At 40.9% G+C, this 21,948-nt stretch overlaps 1 protein-coding gene across 1 annotated transcript; it reads left to right on the top strand.

Annotated features, from left to right (window-relative positions):
• Window positions 1-5,778: 5,778 nt before the first annotated feature.
• On the top strand, window positions 5,779-21,113 carry LOC137297910 (tripartite motif-containing protein 2-like). The gene is made up of 2 exons (XM_067829901.1): window positions 5,779-5,859; window positions 16,516-21,113. Exon 2 carries the CDS (start codon window positions 16,559-16,561, stop codon window positions 18,512-18,514), a length of 1,956 nt encoding a protein of 651 aa, XP_067686002.1. The 5' UTR covers window positions 5,779-5,859; window positions 16,516-16,558; the 3' UTR covers window positions 18,515-21,113.
• The last annotated feature ends 835 nt before the right edge of the window (window positions 21,114-21,948 follow it).

The raw sequence follows: 21,948 nt of genomic DNA, 5'->3' as shown, positions 1-21,948 counted from the left end.
CTTTAGTTTGGTTGACCTTAACCCTGTCTTAGAGGGGAGTGAATAGTTTCTATCTGAACACTGCTCAAGGCATGACAGAAAGACGTTATCTGTCAAATACCGTTGTTTTAGAGGAGGATGCAAAGATGCTATCTTGACAAATAAAGTCCTCATCATGTTTGTACGCCTTTGTTGTTGCAGTTGCAGTTGTTTGTTTTTGTTTTGGGTTGGTTGGTTGGTTGGTTGTTTGTTTGTTTGGTTTGTTTGTTTGTTTGTTTGTTTTGTTTTGTTTTTTTTGGGGGGTAGGTGTTGGGGTTTTTTTGTTTTGTTTTTTGTTTTGGGGTTTTTTTGTTTCGTTTTTTTCTGTGTTTTTTTTTTGTTTTTTTGTTTGTTTGTTTGTTTGTTTGTTTGTTTGTTTGTTTGTTTTTTTAATGAGGTTCAGAAACTTGGCGATTTGGTGGCTGCCCGTGAGAGTATGAGCTCAATTCCTGGATGGGCCTCAACCCCACAAAAGCATTGGTATCTCTACTTTACAAAGAACGTTTTCTCAATGGCAGTGTGTATTCATAGTTGAGATAGCTGTGCACCACTAACGAATGTGTGTCTCAGTCAACGGGAGATAACTGAACTACTCCCTATTTATTCGTGACCAACTCGTGTTATCCGGGACAAGCCGAATAACGAGCGACTGGTGCTTCTACAGTCTTAGTAAACTTCGTTACACTCCACCACTGAGTCTAACAAAACCTAGTAGAAGGTCGCGTCAGGTAACCTTTGAGCGACCAATGACCGTCCAACCAAACGCGAGACGGTTAAATAGATTTAACCAATCAGACAACGGCTACTATTTAGGGATCGGAGGGACTTTCAAAATATTCAGGTCACTGACACAGATCTCTCTACAAACAAAACCCAGCATATAACACAATTATTTGACCTGCAGTATATACGCTTTGGGGTTACTGTTGACGTGGTTACCATGAGCAAATTTTTCCGCAAAATGACATCCTTGAATATTGCCAAAACACCATATTCAGCGACTGTTTACTCTACGTTGTCATGGTTGTACGCATGCCGTGTGCATCACCCGGAAGCGAGCGTACGCTAAATAGCATTCGGAATCGTTCGGGTACGAACCTTTGCGACATAAAAAGATCGAAAGGTATGTGCGAATGTCCACTTTCGCAATTTGGTGAGCTGTGTTCTGATTGGTCAATCTCAAGGGTTACCTGACGCGACCTCCCATAAGGACTCAGTCGTGGAGTGTAACGAAATATACTGAGGATAAGTTTACTTAGACTGGGTGCCTCTCAGGAAGGATTCCATATTGGCACATGAACATCAGAACTATTTTAAACAGGAGCGATCACTCTGTCCCTGTTTGATTCCATTGGTAGTTAATAGAACCGAAGCACTTTTACATCGTATTACTGTATTTTAGTTTTGCTTATTTATTTTAAAGAATTAAACCTCTTTGACACAACTCAATGGGGAAAACCATATTTGTTAATGATATATTCTGGCGTAATTATTCCCAGGGATTCACATAATATACTACAACTATATTTCTAAATTGGGTTTAATAATCACAAATGGGAATTGTTTTATTGAATATGCAAATAACATGTATAAAAATCAACCATATTTTATTTAAATGCAAATACTCAAAAATGACTTTAAAATACACTGGCCCAAAAAAGAATCGCATAGGTGAAAATCCAATGTTATGAGAGATGATTTATTAACTTAAATTGCACAAAAAGTAATGGAACTTGAGCAATGATAATTCACACGGGTATTAACAAATGTGTGTCAAGACATATACAATCATTCACAGTGGTATTAAGCGTCTCTATTTTCCATGGCATAGTGAGAAAGTCAGTATCTGGTGTGACCACCACGGGCATCAATCACTGCTCTGCATCGCCTGGACATTGACTGTATAAGACGTCGTATCCGCCTTTGTGGGATTCTTCTCCACTCATCTCGCAACGCATTCACCAACTGTAGACGTGTAGACGTGTCTGTGGCTGCGGCTGTCGACGTCGTAACCGTTTACCCAATTGGTCCCATAAATGTTCAATTGGGTTCAAATCCGGCGATTTTGAGGGCCATGGAAGAACTGTAATGTTGTTGTTGGCAAGGAAATCCGTGGTAATGCGTGCTGTGTGCGGTCTTGCATTGTCGTGCTGGAAAATTTCCCTTCTAGCGTCAATTGTAGGAACAACATGACGGTTCAGAATTTCATCCCGGTAGCGTACAGCATTGAGATTCCCTTGCACATGCACCAACTGTGTCCTGCCGTTCATAGATATGCTCCCCCCACATCATTACACCTCCACCACCGTGTCTGTTGACCTCACGAACGCACTGTCGAGCATATCTCTCATTTCGACGTCTGTAAACACGCATCCTTCGATCATGTCTGTACAGCAGAAAACGTGACTCATCGCTGAACCAGATCCTCCTCCAATTCAAGAGGTTCCATGCCCGAACGTTCCTGCACCACTGAAGACATGCACGACGGTGATGGGGAATCAGGACAGGTCTTGCATGAGGTCGCATAGGTCGAATTCCATGCTCTCTTAGGCGATTCCTGATGGTTTGTGGAAAGACTCTACGCAGCCCAGGAACATGATCAGCGGTATACGTAGCAGTGACGGCCCGATTACGCAGATGAAGCACCCGGATGTAGCGGTCTTGTGCTGGAGTTGTCACCCTTGGTCTCCCACTCCTTGGACGGTCTCTGGTCGAGTTGTGTTGCGTGTATCGTTGCCAGAGACGGGAAATCGTGCTCTGCCTCACATTCAGACGTCTGGCAACTGATGACTGACTTTCCCCAGCTTCCAGACGTCCAATGGCTCTATTTCTGTTTTCTTCATTTAACCTTGGCATTTTTCGCGTCGCATAGAAAGAAATTCGAAGAATGAATCGCAACAGGACCTGTCCCCTTTTATAGCCATCATAATCAAGATTGAGATCCTGCATTTGCACGTGCATAATGCTTTCAGATTTTCCCACGTGCAGATTATACAAAGTGTTTTCAAGGTGCTGTGGTGTGGCGAATAATCACCAGAGGTTGTGTTTGTTTGTCTGTTTTGGTTGTATTGACTATAAAAACACTTAATATTTACATTAATTGTCATTCCATTCCATATTTTCCGAAAAAATCTACTTTAAAAATGAGATTTCAGCTATGCGTTTCTTTTTTGGGTCAGTGTATTTATGATAATTGGCATTCATGTAACCTTGCTGTCATAGCCCAAGTGGACTCCAAATATACCCAGACATGTGAATAATCAGCAAAATGTTAAAGAGTAAAGAAAATTAGTAACATATGATTTTTATTAACATGTTAACATTAGTGTTATGAAACACGTAGAAATTTGTAATGACATTTCCTAAAAGTGTTGGAAGCGCACGTACAATCTCCATAACAAGTCAACAAGATCGTCAAAAGTACATTCAGTTGGGCCAGAGCCGTTAACATATTGAATCTCATACCATCCGTGGCACTATCCTTCTCATATTTACACGAGGCAGCACAGTTCTGTTAGCTTCTTTCTCCGTGCTTTCAATATGACGATATACATTTTTCATGATTTTTCAAACAAACACATATTACCGATTTAAGTGCAAAGGATTATTTTTGTCAAAGCACGGCTGTCGTTCTGACTGGTTTGTCGTATTTTCGCACATAACAAGCATTAGTTGTCTTCTTGGAGGTTGCGCAAAGTGGCGAGTGGTCACAAATGCTTTCTATTGTGTTCTGCCAGCGAATAGTGAATGCTGGTACGAATTTACCATGAATTCCGGGTAGTCAACATGTCTGGTTCAGTCCAGATTGCAATATGACTTCATGATTAAATTTCACGTCTTGACTTTCCCCAGGATGTTGAGACCAATGCATGTGGTCAGGCTCGCTACCTCGCTGAATGCATGTCCTCGTATCCCAGTTGCGAAGATCTATTCTCATGGTGTCAATCACTGGATTGTCCAGACTTGATTATTTACAACACAGAGCTGCGGCATTTAACAGCAAACATAAAGTTTCTTGGGATTAAAGTAGGACTGGTCATTGTATCACACGTGTGCATTCTGGTTGATAATAGGAAATTACATTAAACTTACAATAATTGTACCACTTCTAGAAACAGGGTGGCATGTCATAAAACCGGCTTCCGGACGTTGTGATAATCAAGCACCTAGTCTCTGAAATTAACACGTTTTAGAGAAGAAGTGAAAAACATCTCCTAGACTCCATTCTATAATACAAAAGCGTCCAGAGACTTACCCCGAGACTGGTAATCTAAACTTGCTAAATATTCTAGACTTGCTTGGGCGTTGTTGGGTAAATTTATTCCAGTATCTGTATGGCAGGCTATTGTTGTGAGTGACGCTGCATTGGTCACGAGAAGTAAAATAAACTTACATGCTTTTAGGACGCTTTTCTCAATATTCTGGCAATATCACGGCGGGTGAAATCAAGAAATGGGCTTCACACATTGCACCCATGTGGGGATTCGAACCCGGGTCTCCGGCGTGACGAGCGAACGCTTTAACCACTAAGCTACTCAAAATGGATATGATGACACTTAATATGCAAATTATAACAGCGAAAGTTGATAATGTACTAATAGAATCCAGTTGAACCGCAGATGAAGCAGGTAAGTCACACAAAAGCACGAACGCACACAGGCTCTCAATGAGATCTAAGGACAAGTGTTTAGTATTTACAAATGTATACACAAAGCGTCCATCAAAACATGCCACTTTACGTGTAGGTACAGACACGTCCAAAAAGTATTGGACACTTGACGTAATTTGCATGGACTTACATTTTATTTCAGTGTAGCATAAATAACTTTCATGAAGTGAGATTGGGGTTGATCTTTGAAAACTTTGACTGGCAAATTGGAAATCATATCTACTCTTCGCACATAGTTTCAGTTCAATTTTCCGACCACTATTTAACTATTAACATCACATTTATCAACTTACGTATGGTTTCACAACGTACAATCCCATAGGCCGACATTTTAAAGGAGTTCACGGCAGGGTACACATGTTGATTAAATTTTAGCCATTCGATAAATAAGCAATGGAAAATTAAACATAAATTGTAGGTACGATGATTCACCACAAATTTGACTTCGGTGTTATGAAAATCAAATTCATGAAAATTATCTATGCTACACTCATTTTAACATGCAAATCTATTGAAGTGTCCGAATACATTTTGCATTTTGTAGGTAAGGTTTTAGGGCAACCAAACATCCAGCACCTGACGCGGTGTAGTAGTTCAGTTAACTCCCTTCGACTGTTATCATGATTGAGACAAGCACTATCGTCAGAGGCACAGCTTCCACGAAATTCCTAGTATCAACAACGACACATTTTCAAAACATTATCAATCTGTAATGGCAGGGATAATCTCTATATAGTCTCCCTGGTTATATCAAGTAATTTTGACAATTAGCCAGCTGCCCTCGCCATAATTATTGAACGAAATGCAAGATGTTTATCATATCAAAACACCGATACAAAACTCTTCAAAACAATGGACACCACTTTTCATGTGTTTTAATTATACTCACCGCCCAATTGCCTTTGATAATTCATTGATCTGTTTCATTGGCATTTTAGAAGTTGATGGATAACAGAAAACGGTATAAACGTCGCTTCACAGAAATAAAGAAGTTGTCATTCATAAAGTATTATACTTTCTGTTTGATAATTCAAACCACCGTATGACAGCTACAGAGACGCACTTTTGATGGGCAAGGGGAGGTCACTCTTATAACAGGTTGACTTGAACCGAAAGTAAGCCGTGAATGGGGCAAGGTACCTGTTGGGGAAGCTAGCCAATATTTGTCGAAAGTAAGTACAAATCGAAATATTTAACATTCGTTTATTTGTTTCCAGTAACGTATGTCGGAATGGGAGAAACTATATGGACTGTCAAACGTTGTTATCAGCAATCAAATGTGTCCACATACGTGATACATGTATATGACGCTGGTTCTTTGAGCATTGGTCTCGATTCTTTCTTTTCATATCCCCGCCTCTTACGACAAGCATAAGTTGCTGAAGACCAGTTCTAACCCATATCTTCATGCGTTAAAAAAATCTTCAGTAGTGAGTCCATTACATGCCTTAAGATAAACTGAAGTCAGTTTGGTGAGAGGGGCTGAATAGGCAAGCAACAGGTCCATGGCAAAGGTGATACAAATTTTGAAGCTCTCATACAATCATTTTTTTCATCCAATGAATTTCATGATATGACAAACAATGATGGAGTGGTTTGCCTGTAAACATCAGTATGACATACTTGTAGCATCAGGCCTTATTTTGTCATTGCCTCAGTTGAAATTGAAAATTCACGTTATTGATCATTGCATAATTATTATAGACATGGGATTATTTAATACTTATGATTGATGTGAGTGAGTGAGTATATTTCCATGCCACTTTTAGCATTTTTGCAGCAATATCATGGTGGGGACACCAGAAATGAACTCCACATATTGTGGCCATATCGGGAATCAAGAAACTTCTTTGGTGTGGAGAGCAAATGCCTAAATACACCACTGCCCTTAATTGAAAGTTGCTGTCAGTAAGTGGTCAGATAACAGTCTCAGAAAATGCCCAGGAAAATGTGTTGGGATGGAGAGGCAACTTATTGAATCATATTTAATAACATATTTATTTTTCCTTATCCTGACTCATGCTTAATTGCTTATCTCCTCTTCCCTGGCGAAGGTATCTGAAATCTCTTGAAGTTCCCTTCTGAAAGAAGTGGACGTAAAATACACTCACCCACCAGTATATATCCTCCCTTTTGGCACCAAGTCGGTCACATGACTGACAATGCTTGCCACTCTCTCCTCATCACCCCACGAGGGCGGCTGGAGGCACCTGGAGTCCGGATTACGGTAATAAGTTTAACTATTTTAGTCCTTTTACTAAATTTATTTCATTTGTGGTATTTGGCTTATGTATATGTGTCATAATTTGTTAATTTTGTGATTATTTCATAGTAATATACAGTCGTACCCTGTTTATCTGATCCTCAGATATCTGGAAAACTCGCCTTCCGAACAAAAATTCCTTAAAATGAATTCACAACGTTGTAAAATCACTCACCTTTTCGGAAATCCGGTTTCCGTAACCATAGTCATTTTCACATACAAAACACTAAATTATGTGCATTTTTTGTCTCGTATATCTGGATGCCTGAGCACCTGTATGTTTACTCACATGATTACCGAGGGCCTTGCATGCTAAAACATGAAAGAAGTCAGCAGTCTTTGAAGCATGAGAAGATTAACTACCTCTGAGTAGCAAGGTGACACTGAGTTAATTTTGAGGCATGTCAATATGTGAGTCACTATCATTAATTAACTGGATGATCAAGCAAGTCTGGACAGCTGTGAACGAAAAGACAATTGCTAACTGCTTTTGTCATGTGGATATTTTCCAATCAAATGAGGACCCACAAGAAGACATGGGTATGAGACATTTTATGTATGCACTGATATTTGTTTATGTGTATTCAATAAAGATTATGTCTGATGCCTACTATGTTCATTTCTTTGTACATTTCTTTGTACATATGGCCCGTGGTTCAGATATCCAAAAATTCGCTTATCTGGACAATTTCAATAAAAACACAAGTGTTCGGATAAACAGAGCAGGACTGTATTACTATGAAATCGCTAAATACAATGCATATTCTCCATGCAGCAACAGCGAGTTCTTCACCCTCTAGTCATCTTTTCATAATCTATTCATGTACAATACCCCAGAGAATATACTATAAGATCATTCAGCTATAATCATTGCAATCTGAAAGACAGAGTGCTAAACATACTCAAGGATGTTTATTTCATGACAGGGATTTGTGAAAGTGTGTTAAAGGTGTATCAAGCAAATATCTTTGTAACTAACTATACGCTGTGCAACTACTTATACCTTCCTTGATACTTACCTCATTGTACTACACATGTATCATGTGAATTGTGGAAATAAAGATGATTTTAAATGAAAAAAGTATTTGTGATTATTGTATGTTTATATAGCATGTATTTCATCAGCTGAGACTTAGTCTCAGTTAATGAAATCGTATTTTGCAGTGTAGATTACGGCTTAGTTTGTTCGGCGTGTAAGCCCATATGTTTTTCCACTATTCTCTGTGAATTTTGCTGAAATTTATCTGTTTCAGAATTTTCATTATAAATTCGTTCTGTTCAAGGGACAGGCAACATTGGCTTACATTAGCTTTCAGCTTTCATGTCTAAATCAGGTGATTTAACTTTGGGTGACGAGACAGGCGTGTCTCCGGAGCTATGCCTTGGGTCCAGCGAGTCGTCCCCTAGACCACAGAAGAGAACTTCATTGGAGACGTGGCCGTCGCAGCCTAAGAAGTCTAGATCATCATCGTCGTTAAAGACGCAGTCGTCGCAGAATCAACATACTTCACCGAAGAAGTCCTTTGGCAACAAGATCGTCCCTCTGCATGAACAACATATCTACAATGAGCCGCCGTTGATTCTGCACAACAAGCAGAATGTCAACCGGCATAGACAACTTCCGTCATCACCTAGATTGGCCCTGATTGCATCATCATCGCTCCGGACCCTTACGAGGGTCGTCAGACAACGTAAACTTTGTCAGCAGCCTCAGTCATCGCAGAAGACTACTCTACGAGTCAGCCGTCAATACTGAATGCAGCCATTCAACGCACGCGTCTTTGTGCAACATGAACTTGAAAGAGCATTGTTTTGAAGAAAAGCGAAGACTACATCGACTGCTGCTACATGTGAGCACTCAACTAGATCTGCACTCACTCCGGAGGATGAAGAGACATATGCACGCACCTGCTCAAGCAGATCCTTGTCATCCTGTCACAGTTCAGACAGAGATCCACCTGCATTGAGTGAGTGCACTCACAGGTCTACTCGTCAATGCAGAAGATCTTCATCAGTCTCCCCAGCTTATTGTAGGCGCTGTCAGCACTCGCCATCCCCTTCAGACCTGGACTCATATAAGAAGGATCGTCAGCATCCATCAAATGCATTGCACTCATAGAAGGATGAAGACAGATACCACCGATCGTCATCTCCAGAGGAAGTCCTCTTGTCATATCTCTGAAGTCACATTGTGGATCACTATTGGTTTGGACATAGTCTCACCATCCAAGGACTCCAACGAAGCCAACACTTAAAGGATGAAGAATGAAGACATCAACACATTGACATTTCCACCGATAGCTCCAATATCACCGATTCCCGAGACATTATCTGAGGCATTCAAGTCAGCAACTAAGTTTCAACAACAACAACATATGCCATCTTTAAAAGCTTCTCGCTTCCCTCTTCACCATATGGAGCCCTTCATCAGAGCACCAGATGTAGACGAGCCATACTAGATCATAAGCAGTGCCCACAACAGATCCTACAAGATAGACGACAAGCGTCTTGCTCCCCTGGACACCACTAGAAGACGGACCTTCTTTGGACTGGCTCAAACTGGAGCCATCAACGAGACTCTCATCTCAAGTTCAGCAATCATGCCAGTGACGAAGAAAGAATGATCCTGTCAGCACTCGTCTCTCAGAAGAAGGATCAGCAGTTTATGTCTGAACACCTCACCTCAACTACTGCAGGACTGAATCTACTTCATCGACAAGGTCTCTTTACAAAGTCCTTACGAACTTTACAAAGTCCTTATATCAAGGCCCTTGATCAGCACCTACAATATTTGATGGGAAGATTGAAGAGGTAGCAAGGACGGTCGCCCAAGACTCCAGAGAAGTCATGATGATCAAGTCCATCGACACCTTGACAACGGTGCTCAAGCAGACAAGTTAGTGCTACACCACTAAGCGAGAGAGCGAGAGATACAAAGTTTAAAACCAGAGCATCCAGGGGCCGAAGAGCAGGTAAGCATTGAAGATCAGGCGGAACGACTGGCGTCTTCCGCCCCCCAGCCGTCCCCATACAACCGTCTCAAGTGGGTGGACATCTTCAACTCTCCTGGTGAATTCTCAATGATGAGTACATCACGAAGATTCTTCGAGATGACTGCATTTCCGTTCACAAGTGGTGGAAAAATTCCAACACATCTACCTGGAAGACAGTCTGTCTACATCAGCTTTAAGCGGCAGGAGTTTTCCGCGTGCTTTTACTCATCTATACACATGCTCCCCAAACAGGTTACGGACAAGCCTTAATGCTAGCAAGAGTATCACCGTCTGAAAAAGATTTCACGATGATTAGTTGACTGCTACACCGGTGACGTCATGTCTACAATCTGATTGGTCCCCGAGAGACGCCCTGCGCAGAAGGTGGTGTTATTGTTCCAGTGTCCGGAAGTCATCTACATTCGCTTTCAGACTGTCAACGATGGAAAGATGTTGATTACACACTAGATTAGCAGCTTACAGCATCATTTGATTCTTCAGGCGTCACAGAGGTCTTCTAACGCAAGAAGAATAATGCCGCATTTTCACGGCATACAAGCTCATCATGAGAGAGATTAACTCGGTCTACAGTTGAACTTCACTATCAGGCTACTAACTCAGATCAGATGAAGTGTGAATCTAAATTTCTCAGTATTTGATTCATCTCTACATTGAAATACATCACTGTCCCAGAGGATCGGTGCGTTCAGACTGATGTTAGAACAAGTTCTACTCTCGTCTACTCTCATTACCACTACGACAGTGACAATATCTACTCAGTCTGCTCACATCACCTCGGGATATGCCCAGATGAAGACGCCAACAGATATGTCTCTGACAGCGGTTCCTGAGTCACAGTTTCACATCCTGACCGGTTTACGACGGTATACATCTTGAGACCATACCTGCAGTTGTGGACTCGCTAGTCGAATGTCCATGCAGGAAGTTATATGTAAGAGCCAGCATTCAACAACCATCGCTACGTAGACACGTCTAACCAAAGATGGGGTGCCCATCTAAACAAAGAGGTTGCAGCAGGAATCAGGAAGAAGGAAGATCGAACTCTTCACATCAACCATTTGGAGATGAAAGGGATGATTTATGCCATCCATCACTGGTCGACAACACTGATGAGACAAGCTACTGGTGATCCACACAGAAAACTCAACAGTGGCTTTCTATATAAACTAAAAAGGGTTAATAAGATCTCCATCTCTACTACACCTGACATTTCTACTCTTTGTCATGGTCAACAGTCTGAATCTCCAAATAAAAGCCTGTCACATACCAGGAGCTTGCAACATCATGGCAGACGCCCTATCTTGTCTGCTTCGTCCATCACCAACAGAGTGGATGCCGCATCGGGAGACGTTTCAACTAATCAGCCAGTCATTCGGATCACCGCAACAACTTTTGTATCACCGGTACCAGATCTGTTAGCTGTGGCAACAGACGCTCTCAGCATCCCATCGGAAGGACTAAACACGTTTACGTTTACGTTTCCCCCTCCAGTGCTGCTACCAAAGCTCACCGAGAAAATCTAACAGACAAAACTTCTACAACTGAGTTTGGTCACGCCTTACTGGCCAACGAGACATTGGTTTCCAACACTTATAGAAGAATTGGGACAACCAGCACAACAACTACCATCCGCACACCAAACAGGCACACGGCAACCCATCTGCATTCCAACTTCACGTATGAACAGTATTAAAGACTGTTTAAAATACAGAGGATACTCGGCAAGAGCAGAGAAAGCAGTCACCTTAGCCTTATAACGGAGGTCCACTCGCACCATATATGATGACAAGTGGAAATGATTTGAGAAATACACCAAAAAGACAGGATTCACAACTATGAAGGTGACACATCCTCAGATAGCAGATTATCTATGTCATCCATTCCAGAGGTCTGAAAGGCTGTACATTATCTACGTACTTGGCAGCCGTCAGCTCAGTCATCAGCATGAACACAGGGATCAAGCCGACTAAAGTACCTGATCTACTCGCCTTACTACTGGTAAACACATATAAGATGATCCACGACCTGACAAATGACCCCAATTTGCATACTTGGGAACGACCCACAGAACGATTCACTTGAAACAAGAGGGAAACAGGTTGCCTGATAAATATCGAGAAGTTCATTTTCCCTGTGCGTTTCACGCATGAATTGTTATAGCACACTCGATTTGGGAACAGGTACAATCCCAACGAATTGAATCAACACAATATACTGAGCAAGTATGTTTAGGACCACCGATCCATTTCACGAAGCAAATGACATTTTCCTGGGGTTTTTTAAACAAAATTGTTGAATATCTAGAATGCTTGTCAATGCCCCAATCATCCATTTGTCTTCGTCTTAACTAAAGGTTAGCATGGAATATCAGTATCTTATGCCTGAAATTGCAGTCTTATCATTCGAAGGAATATGCGGTGTTGTTTTAATGGGTAAAGTTGCCTTTGCGTCTGCTAAATATTAAATAGATAATAACTACATATAGTTAATTATGTTTCATTTAACTTTTTGATATGTTAAAAGTTATCTGTTACTGAATGGTGGTGGCTAAATCAGAGTAGCAAGGGGGAAATATTTTTATCCCATAATTTTGTTCCTATTTCTCTGTACGGACTGATTTTTGTCCATAAGTCTGCTGGTGATCAACCGGGAATACATGTCTTGGAAATTTATATAACCAGTTCCTGAGAAATGGTTAGTATTCAAACAACATTTCCAAATTTCTGTCATATTTTTATTATGGTCACCAAAATTGTGTACAAAAAACTGAAAATAACTTTTGACATTGATAAGTCAGTGAGAAATGTCTTTGTACACAAATTTGTCGGTTTGGGGATTACTCAGTACCAGACTCAGTAGATTTATCAGTGACAAAAAAAAAATAAAATACAGACAACTCACCAGAGATTACTCTTTTTTTTATGACGAAGTATGGGAACAGTAAAAACCTGATATAGTATGTGTCAGTTATTATACAAGACTTACTGATTTATGCTTTAATTATCACTCTCTGAATCAGTCTCGGTGTCTGAATCACTTGCAAGCCCTAAGTCAATCACTAGTCTGTCAATTTCCCTTTCTACTGCGATTTCGCATTGCTAGTAACCATTTTCAATTGTTTTAACATGTTTACAACATTCCGACCATTCTTTTGCACCGATTGCAGACATCCTTTCATTTATGGCACCTCTTAAGAAACTTTTTGTGAACTGCAAAGTTTTGTGAAGCGACATAATTTTTCACATTTGCCCAGATTAACTCAATCGGGTTTAGTTCTGCGTGGTATGGGGGGAGACATAGTACATAATGACCATGTTGCTTCAACATCGTGTCTACTCTGTAGACAGGGCCCGATTTGTTGGATTTTGCAAGAAACAATAGTTCGACTTTAAGCATTTTCTCATCAAATGAGATATTGTGCCTTTGTAGCCACGCTTTTATTTCATCTTTTCTTTTGGCGGTTGTCGGACATTTGTCCACTTGCTTGCAATGATATGGTGCATTATCCATAACGATGACAGAGTGCAGTGAAAGGTTTGGGATCAACTTTTCCTGGAGCCATTTGGAAAAATTATCAAAGTTCATCTTGTCATGATAGTCTGCTGATTTGAGTTTGGAATCAAAAACAAGCAAAGCATTTGGAACAAAACCGTTTTCACCCCCTGCATGAACCACAATAAGCCAAGGTCCGGTGCCAGACGGAGGTTGAACCCCATTTATTACGACTTCACCCTCAAGTTGCCAACACTTTGGGACAAAGTGGTGTACATGCAACCATGTTTCATCGATAAAGATGAGTGTTCGATTTTCTTCTCTGTATTTCTTTATTGCATGCAAGTATTGCAAACGCTTGGAAACAATGTCTTTACGTTCCATTAAAAGTTTACGGTTCGACTGCATTTTTCGCCACCTAAACCCCATGTCTTTGAGATTTTTTCGAAAACTTTCCTTAGAACCCTTGTAGTTCAACTGGCACTTTGCCATATCATACATCGTATCCAGAGTGGGTAGTTGTTGTTTTTTTACGCCATATAAACTTTGTACAAATTGACGGACAGCACACCGGGCGAAATCATCAAGTTTGTAACTGCAAGTTTTGGGTTTGCGCAACTTGGTGGGACTGATAAATGTAGGTCCACTTGCACTCCTACCACCTTCTGCCTTAATGTGCTTTAAAGTTGCCATTGAGAGTCCAGTAGCCAGGCTACTTTGTAAAAGAGAATCTGCTTTGGTTGCACAATTTTTGTCCATATACATGATAACATTGTATGCTCTCTCCCTTGCCTGAGAATGAACTATTTGCCCATGTTTTCCTAACTTGGACATTTTTTACTACAACTGAAATCTGTTTAACAGTATTGTGACAGGTGTAAAACAGTAGCGAGACAGGTGTTACACAGTAGCGAGACAGGTGTTAATCAGTAGTGGTGTTGATTTCATGTCACGGTTAGCATGTATTGCACATGCATAATCGTCAAGCTACCTGTAGCAGCCAAGTTTACTCGCCCAATTCGTTGTACCGCCTCTCGTCACAAATGCATTTAGTGCGCATGATCATCTAATATGTGTCTAGCAGTACACCCCTTCAAGTTGGAAGATCAAAAACACAGATTTAGAGCTCCAGCTTGGGAACATCATACTCCAACATCTCACAAGTGATGTGTACAATCTGCTCGGTCGGACCTCATTTGAACTGCTGAGTCAGAAGACGCTGTTTTTACTTGCCTTGGCTACAGCTACATGAATGTCAGAAATTCATGCTCTGGACTTCAGTTGCACGAGATTTGATGCAAGTCAGTGGGATTTTGTTGTTAAGAATCAACTACCAGGTCAACCGGATAGACAATTCCACATATTGGAATATCATATTGGTCATGATAATCAAGACCTATCATTATGTCCAGTCAGAGCACTGAAGATATATCTCACACGTACCAAGTCTAGAAGACAATGTTTCAAGCATCTATTTATCCCTATATCTACTGAGACACCTACAGAAGTATCCCGCAACACTATCTCAGTGTGGATCCGAGCTGTTATACTGAGAGCCTACAAAGCAGCAGGATTGGAACCTCCGCGAGCCTCCAACCCACATGAAGTCATAGCCTTGGCATTTACATGGTGCTACATGGGAATTACTTACTATCAACTTTAATGGAGGACTGCTTTTTTCAACAAGACATAGCTGCGGAGGACATCACTGTCATTCACCAGTTTGGACCTCTCGTCATTGCGCAGCAACTAATGGTTCCTTGAAGGCGATGAATTCACTCACCCATTTATCACCTGACTTGTGAAAGCCAGACGCTCTGCGGAGTATAATGGTGGAAAGTTCATGCACATGTTACGAGTAGACTAGCATGAGTGATTAAGACCATGTACTCGTAATGAAGGTACTTGTACATGAAGAAGGGTCGCAACTAGTCTTGATTAGAATATCTTGACATTCAGTTGCATCGGACTAGCAAGACGCTAGTTACTTTAGATATCATCATGTTCCAGCCAACAAAGCCTTCTTCAGAAGACAAGTTTTGACTGGATGTGATTCCCCCAGAATCAACAATGAATGTTAAAAGAACAGGACTGAATTATCACCATTACAAGTTTCCATTAGGGGGGAAATATTGGACATAATTTTGACAGCCAGCAGAATCCAGTGTGGCCTGACCCACTGCCCTTTCCGTCAGATTGTTCAAGCAATTAAACATGACTCAGGATAAGGGAAAATATGTAATTTTCTGAATTAAATTGATATTTTATACTTATCCTGACTCATGACCAAAGCCCTCCCAGCTGCCTCTCACAGGCACACTGAATTCCTAAAATTCTCGTGTTAGGCAATTTATAAGGACAGAGTGACAAGCATGGTCAGTCATGTGACTGATTTGGCGCCAAAAGGGAGGATACTGGTGGGTGAGTGTATTTTACGTCCACTTCATTTAGAAAGGAACTTCGAGGGATTTCAGGTATTTCACTACCTTCGCCAGGGAAGAGGAGTGAGTGAGTGAGTTTAATTTTACACCACACTCAGCAATATTCCAGCTATATGGCAGCGGTCTGTAAATAATTGAGTCTGGACCAGACAATCCAGTCATCAACAACATGAGCGCAATTGGGAACCAATGACATGTGTTAACCAAGTCAATGAACTTGACCATCCGATTCCGTTAGTCACCTTGTACGACAAGCATAGTCATCTTTTATGGCAAACATGGGGGAAGAGGAGATAAACAATTAAGCATGAGTCAGGATAAGTATAATATATCAATTTTATTCAGAAAATTACGTATTGTGTGCCATCTACATTGATGTCAAAAGAAGAAATTAAATAGCAAGTGGTTCTTTGCTATTCATTGTATTTGTATTTGTGTTTGATTATTTGTTGTATAATGTTGCCCACAGCAGTATCACAGCTATATGGCAGTGGTCTGTAAATAAGTGAGTCTGGACCATACGATCCAGTGATCAACACATATTGTGTGTGTCAATAGTATTCTTTGGTAGGTTTGATTATGACACATCAATTGATGTACTGCTTCTGTCATTTTCAGGATCACTTACCACTGAATCAGAAGTAGCGCAGTGTGAGAGAAGATGGCCGCTGGAGTTGACACCACCAGTTATGACCAGGCAGTCATTTGCAGCATCTGCCTGGAGGAATACATCAATCCCAAGCTGCTGCCTTGTTTCCACACCTTCTGTCTGGAATGTTTGGAGCAGCATGCTGGGAGGACAACCACCAGTGGTCACTTCCCCTGCCCTCAGTGTAGGAACAATGTCAAGATACCTGCAAAAGGCGTCCAAGGATTTCAGACTAATTTCTACATCACCAATGTCAGGGAAATGAGTAGAACCAATCCTTCTCAAGCTCAACAGGAGGTCATCCCAAAGTCACAAAATATGTGTGACATCTGCAAGAAGGGGTTAGCAAGATTTGATTGTAGGACATGTCACAAATATCTCTGCAATGGTTGTAAGAAGAACCATAAGAAGCCAAAGTCGCACAGGAACCACCATGTGGTACTCATCCGAGAGGAATCAGCTGCTGCAGAAGTTGGTGAGATCCAGTTGTGCCCAAAGCATCACTCCAGAGGAGAGATACTCATCTATTACTGCCTCCGTTGTGATGTCCCAATATGCATGTCCTGCAAATTGACTGCCCATGAAGGACATAAGTCTGAGGACCTGGAGGACAGAGTGAACATGATCAAGAAAGAGTTGCGTGAATGTAACTTCGAGGCTCAGAGAATGTGTCATAAGCTGGAGGATTTGAAGGATAAAGGTGTGAAGATGGAAGTGAGATGCCAAGGGAAGGTAGATGAAGTGATGGAGCAGATAAGCAGTGACAGGGAAGCTGTACTAAAGTTAGTCACTGAACGTTCCAAGTGTTTGGAGGGCAAGTTGAATAAGCGAGCAAAGGCCTGTTTCAACACCATTTCAGCCCATCTTGAGAAAACTGACATATCTCAGAAGCAGTTGGATGAAGTGAAGAATAAAATTACAAATACTCTGGAGAAGGGTTCCTTCCAAGAGATGCAGAACAGTTGCAAAGAAGTAAAGAAAAGACTTGATGGCCTGAAAAAAGATCTTCCTGGCCCAGTTGAGGTTTGTTCTGACTTTGTTTATGAAATGTCCAGGTCTGATAGATCGAGAGTCACACAGATAGATGCATTGTTAGGCAGGATCAATACTTGTGCTGCTGATCTGGACAGAGGTCTCATGCCAAGAGGAACAGAAGTTTTGGCCACATTTAGAGTACCTCAAGGTCACTTGAAAGCAAGATCTCTTGCTTCATCAGAAGCAGGAGTATTTCTGTGTTATGATCCTTGTTTGAGGTCCATAGATGTTCTCAGCACCACTGGCTCTATGATAGATAGACACAGTATTGACTTTGAAGTGAGCTCAGTTGCTGTCAGTGAATCGGGATCTGTGTTCCTTGCCTCAGCTTCAAAGAAGCTCATCAGCATTCTGATGGATGATATGTATTTCCTTTCGCCACTGGCCAGGGATCTCCCAATATGTCCTTCAGCAATCACTGCAACAGAGGAAACCATTATTGCTGTTGGATCATCCAAAGAGTCAAAGGCTGGTATTGTCAAACTGAGGAGACATGGAGGTTATTTATCGTGGGTGTTCAACGATAAGATGGGAACTGTGTTCAAGAAACCAGCAGATGTCGCCTTATGGAGCAAAACCAATCAGTCCATGGTAATAGTAACAGACTCCAAGGCTCACAGAGTAGTATTTATATCCAAACAGGGAAGCAGTTACCATATCACAAAGATCTACAGTGGTGAAGGTATGCACCAGGACGCAGAACAGTTCTGCCCTTATGGTGTCTGTGTAGACAAGCTTGGAAACATTTTTGTTGCAGACATGTCCAGTCAGGCAGTCATTCAGCTCAGCTGGAAGGGGAACCTGATGGATGACCACACTCTCATGTTTGACCAAGGATTCATACCCAAGTGTCTGGCATCCACGCCAGAATGTAACCTCATTGTAGGTAGTACTGATGGAATGGTCAAGGTCATCAAACGAGCTAGCCCATGAACACTGTCACAACTCAGATTCTCTGTAAATGTAACCATTTAATCAGGCTTTTTAAAGGTCGTTTTCATCCCCTGTGTGAGAAAGAGTCTGTTTTGCATTAGTGGAGGTCATCATGAAATGGCTGAAATATTGACAATATCACATAAAATTTCACTCCCTCCGATTTGTGGAGAAGAAAATGTGATACCTTGACAGGGATTGGGAAAGGCAGGGGCCATGGGCCATTTTCCACATTAGAATAAACAACTGTAATTAACAGTTTACTGTTGATACAAGGGCAGTGGCCAATTAAACATTCATAAAATTGCAATAATTCTGACAATAGCCCATTGTCAAAGTTCTCTGTTCCAATCCCTGCCTTGACTCCCAATATTTTTCTTCCAGTTCCAGAGTATCAGAATGATCATGTCCAGGGCAGAACTTCAAAACCATTGAATATGTTGTCAGGATTCGATATTAACATTTGAGGTGGCAAATTTGATATTAAAAATTTTACTTTCACCAAAAATGCTTATCGGAGCATCTGTTGGCCACTAACAATTGTGACAGAGAGCCCATCAACTTAGTGCACATAAGTATAACATTACTCTTTCTGATGTTTGATAATGAGACATTCGTCATTTCCTGCATAAGGACAATAAAACATCATCTGCTATAACAAGGAGACCTAATGCAGTTCCACATGGCCAAATACAGTAATAGGACTGCTACCTGGTAAGGGATTTTTTTTATCTATTTTTAGACCAGGTAGCAAGTACTTGCTACTTACTGAAAAAGCTAATTTCAAACACTGTGTATTATTTGTGTTATGCTTATAGTCTTTGTTGATTTGATTTATTTTTTTTAATTGATATTAATTATTATGTTTTTATGTTTTCGAGCGTTTGAATCTTATTACCCTACAGATGGTATCTGCAAGGTACTTAATCGTAAATTGAATGGTACTTGTCGTAATTAGTTGTTTTTCAGAAATAGATGTAAGTATTTACAGGCTGCACATAGCTGAGATATAGCTTACACACACGTAAAATAACATTAAAGTTTCTCCGCTGCTTTTGTTCACGAACAACATCCTAGATGTCTATGGTGTCATGTTGAACTTAAAACCGGGGCCTAGATTAGATTCTCTTTGCCTAAGATAGTAGTAAGTTAATGTTAATGTATACGTAAGGCACTTACAACTATCTTAGCACTAAGAGAACTGCATCTGAAGCTGTAACCTCAACATTGGTCATCGCATACCACTGTGTCTCGGTTTTACTCTGATCCCGCGGTGGATGCATTAAGACATTGTTTGATGAGAAGGCGACTCAGCTTGTCATAAGAGGCGACTAACGGGATCGGGTGGTCAGGCTCACTGACTTGGTTGACACATGTCATCGGTTCCCGATTGCACAGATCGATGCTCATGTTGTTGATGACTGGATTGTCTGGTCCAGACTCGATTATTTACAGACCGCCGCCATATAGCTGTAATAATGCTGAGTGCACTCACTCACTCACTCACTCACTCACTCACTCACTCACTCACTCACTCACTCACTCACTCACTCACTCACTCACTCACTCACTCACTCACTCACTCACTCACTCACTCACTCACTCACTCACTCACTCACTCACTCACTCACTCACTTGTTTGATAAAATTGTTTTGAATACACACAATAAATCAAATGAGATTACCTGAATCCTCGTCCAAGATCACATGATAGGTGGTCTGCAATTCCCGGGAGACTTTCAGTAGACTTTTAGCAAGTATTGAATGCCTATACCAAAGATGCTGCATGTGTGACCACTTGATTCAATAACTTGTCTAAGTAGAAGTATGAGATTCAGTACCTTCATAGTATTTGATTGGTCACAATCAAGGTGGTTCTAATAAAAAACATGTAAGTCAGGAACAGGATGGATGTATTTCTGGTCCATTTTGTTTTCATGGTGAACAACGCCAGTATTGGCAGGTTCTGGTATGTGATTTGTTATCATTCTGGAAGAACTCCTGGACTGTGTGATGAACAATTATTTCGGGATGTGAAGGTACCGGGGTAGAATAGGCCTTCAGTAACACATGCTTGCCATAAAAGGTGACTATGCTTAAGAGGCGACTAACGGGATCGGGTGACCAGGCTCGCTTACTTGGTTGACACATGTCATCGGTTCTCAAATGTGCAGATCGATACTCATGTTGTTGATCACTGGATTGTCTGGTCCAGACTTGGTTATTTACAGAAAGCCATCATATAGCTGGAATATTGTTGAGTGCGCCGTAAAAGTAAACTCACTCACTCACTACAATTATTTCAGTATTGTGAAGTATGTTCTTTTTTTGTGATTGGTTGTCATTTTGTAACAACTGCAGAACTCTATCTAATGTGCAGTATTGAAGTATGTTATATTCTTGATTTGATGTCATTACTGAGGAGCTGCAGAGCTATGTGTAATATACAGATATTTAAGTATGATGATGTTGTTAAATATGTTGTTTTGTTGATAGGTTATCAAACTGGATACTGTTGAACTCTGTGTGGTATACAGATATTTCATTTTTAACTTAATTATGTTCATTAAATGTGTTGATTTATTAAACATGTACAGGATTTATTTGTTTCAAAAGCTCTTTCGATACTGTAGACTTCCTCACAATAGGAAAGGACATTTTGGAGAATATTCTCACAACATCAGGTGATCATGAGGTAAACAATGAAGGACACTGCTGTGTGTACATACTGAAGAAAAATTGAAAATGACTGGTCAGTGTTGAATCAAAAAGTGACACCATCTTGTTGTTGACTGCTGACCCGATTTATCCACTAACAGAGCACTTTGTTGTCTGTGGGTATGTTTGGGACATAACACAAATGACATTTCATTTCTTGTTTACTTTTGTACTACTAGTCTGATCTGTGGAGATTTTGGGAATGAACATAGGTCCAAGCAGTCTGTGCTGCCAAAAGGTGGCTAGATCAGGTTTCACGTCTGTGCTATTTAAGTCAGCTATCATATTTTGCAGATCCCTGAAGATCTGGGGTAGAAAAGGCTTTCAACAACACATACATGCCACAAAAGGCCACTGCTTGTTGTAAGAGGCCACTAATGGGATCAGGTGGTCAGGCTCGCTGACATAACTGACACATGTCATCGGTTCCCAATTGCGCAGATCGATGATAATGCTGTTGATCACTGGATTGTCTGGTCAGTTATTTACACCATATAGCTGGAGTACTGCTGAGTGCAGCGCAAGAATAATCTCACTCATCTCATTTGCAACCATGGTGTTAACCACAGACTGCCATCAAATGGAATAATGCCATATTGCAAGAATAAGAGAGGCGAGTATTGCTGAATTATACTCTTCAAACAAAGTAGGGGATAATGAACTTTCAATTTGGATAGGAAGTGTAAACATTAACAAACGTTTCAAGGACAGACATC

Source organism: Haliotis asinina, chromosome 10 (genome assembly GCF_037392515.1).
Source record: "Haliotis asinina isolate JCU_RB_2024 chromosome 10, JCU_Hal_asi_v2, whole genome shotgun sequence".
Classification (NCBI taxonomy): Eukaryota; Metazoa; Mollusca; class Gastropoda; order Lepetellida; family Haliotidae; genus Haliotis; species Haliotis asinina.
The sequence above is the reverse complement of the archived record's forward strand: the minus strand, read 5'-3'. Positions and strand labels throughout refer to the sequence as shown.

Excerpts from the sequence above, each read along its gene's own strand:
- LOC137297910 (XM_067829901.1), top strand. The coding sequence starts at position 16,559 with ATGGCCGCTGGAGTTGACACCACCAGTTATGACCAGGCAGTCATTTGC.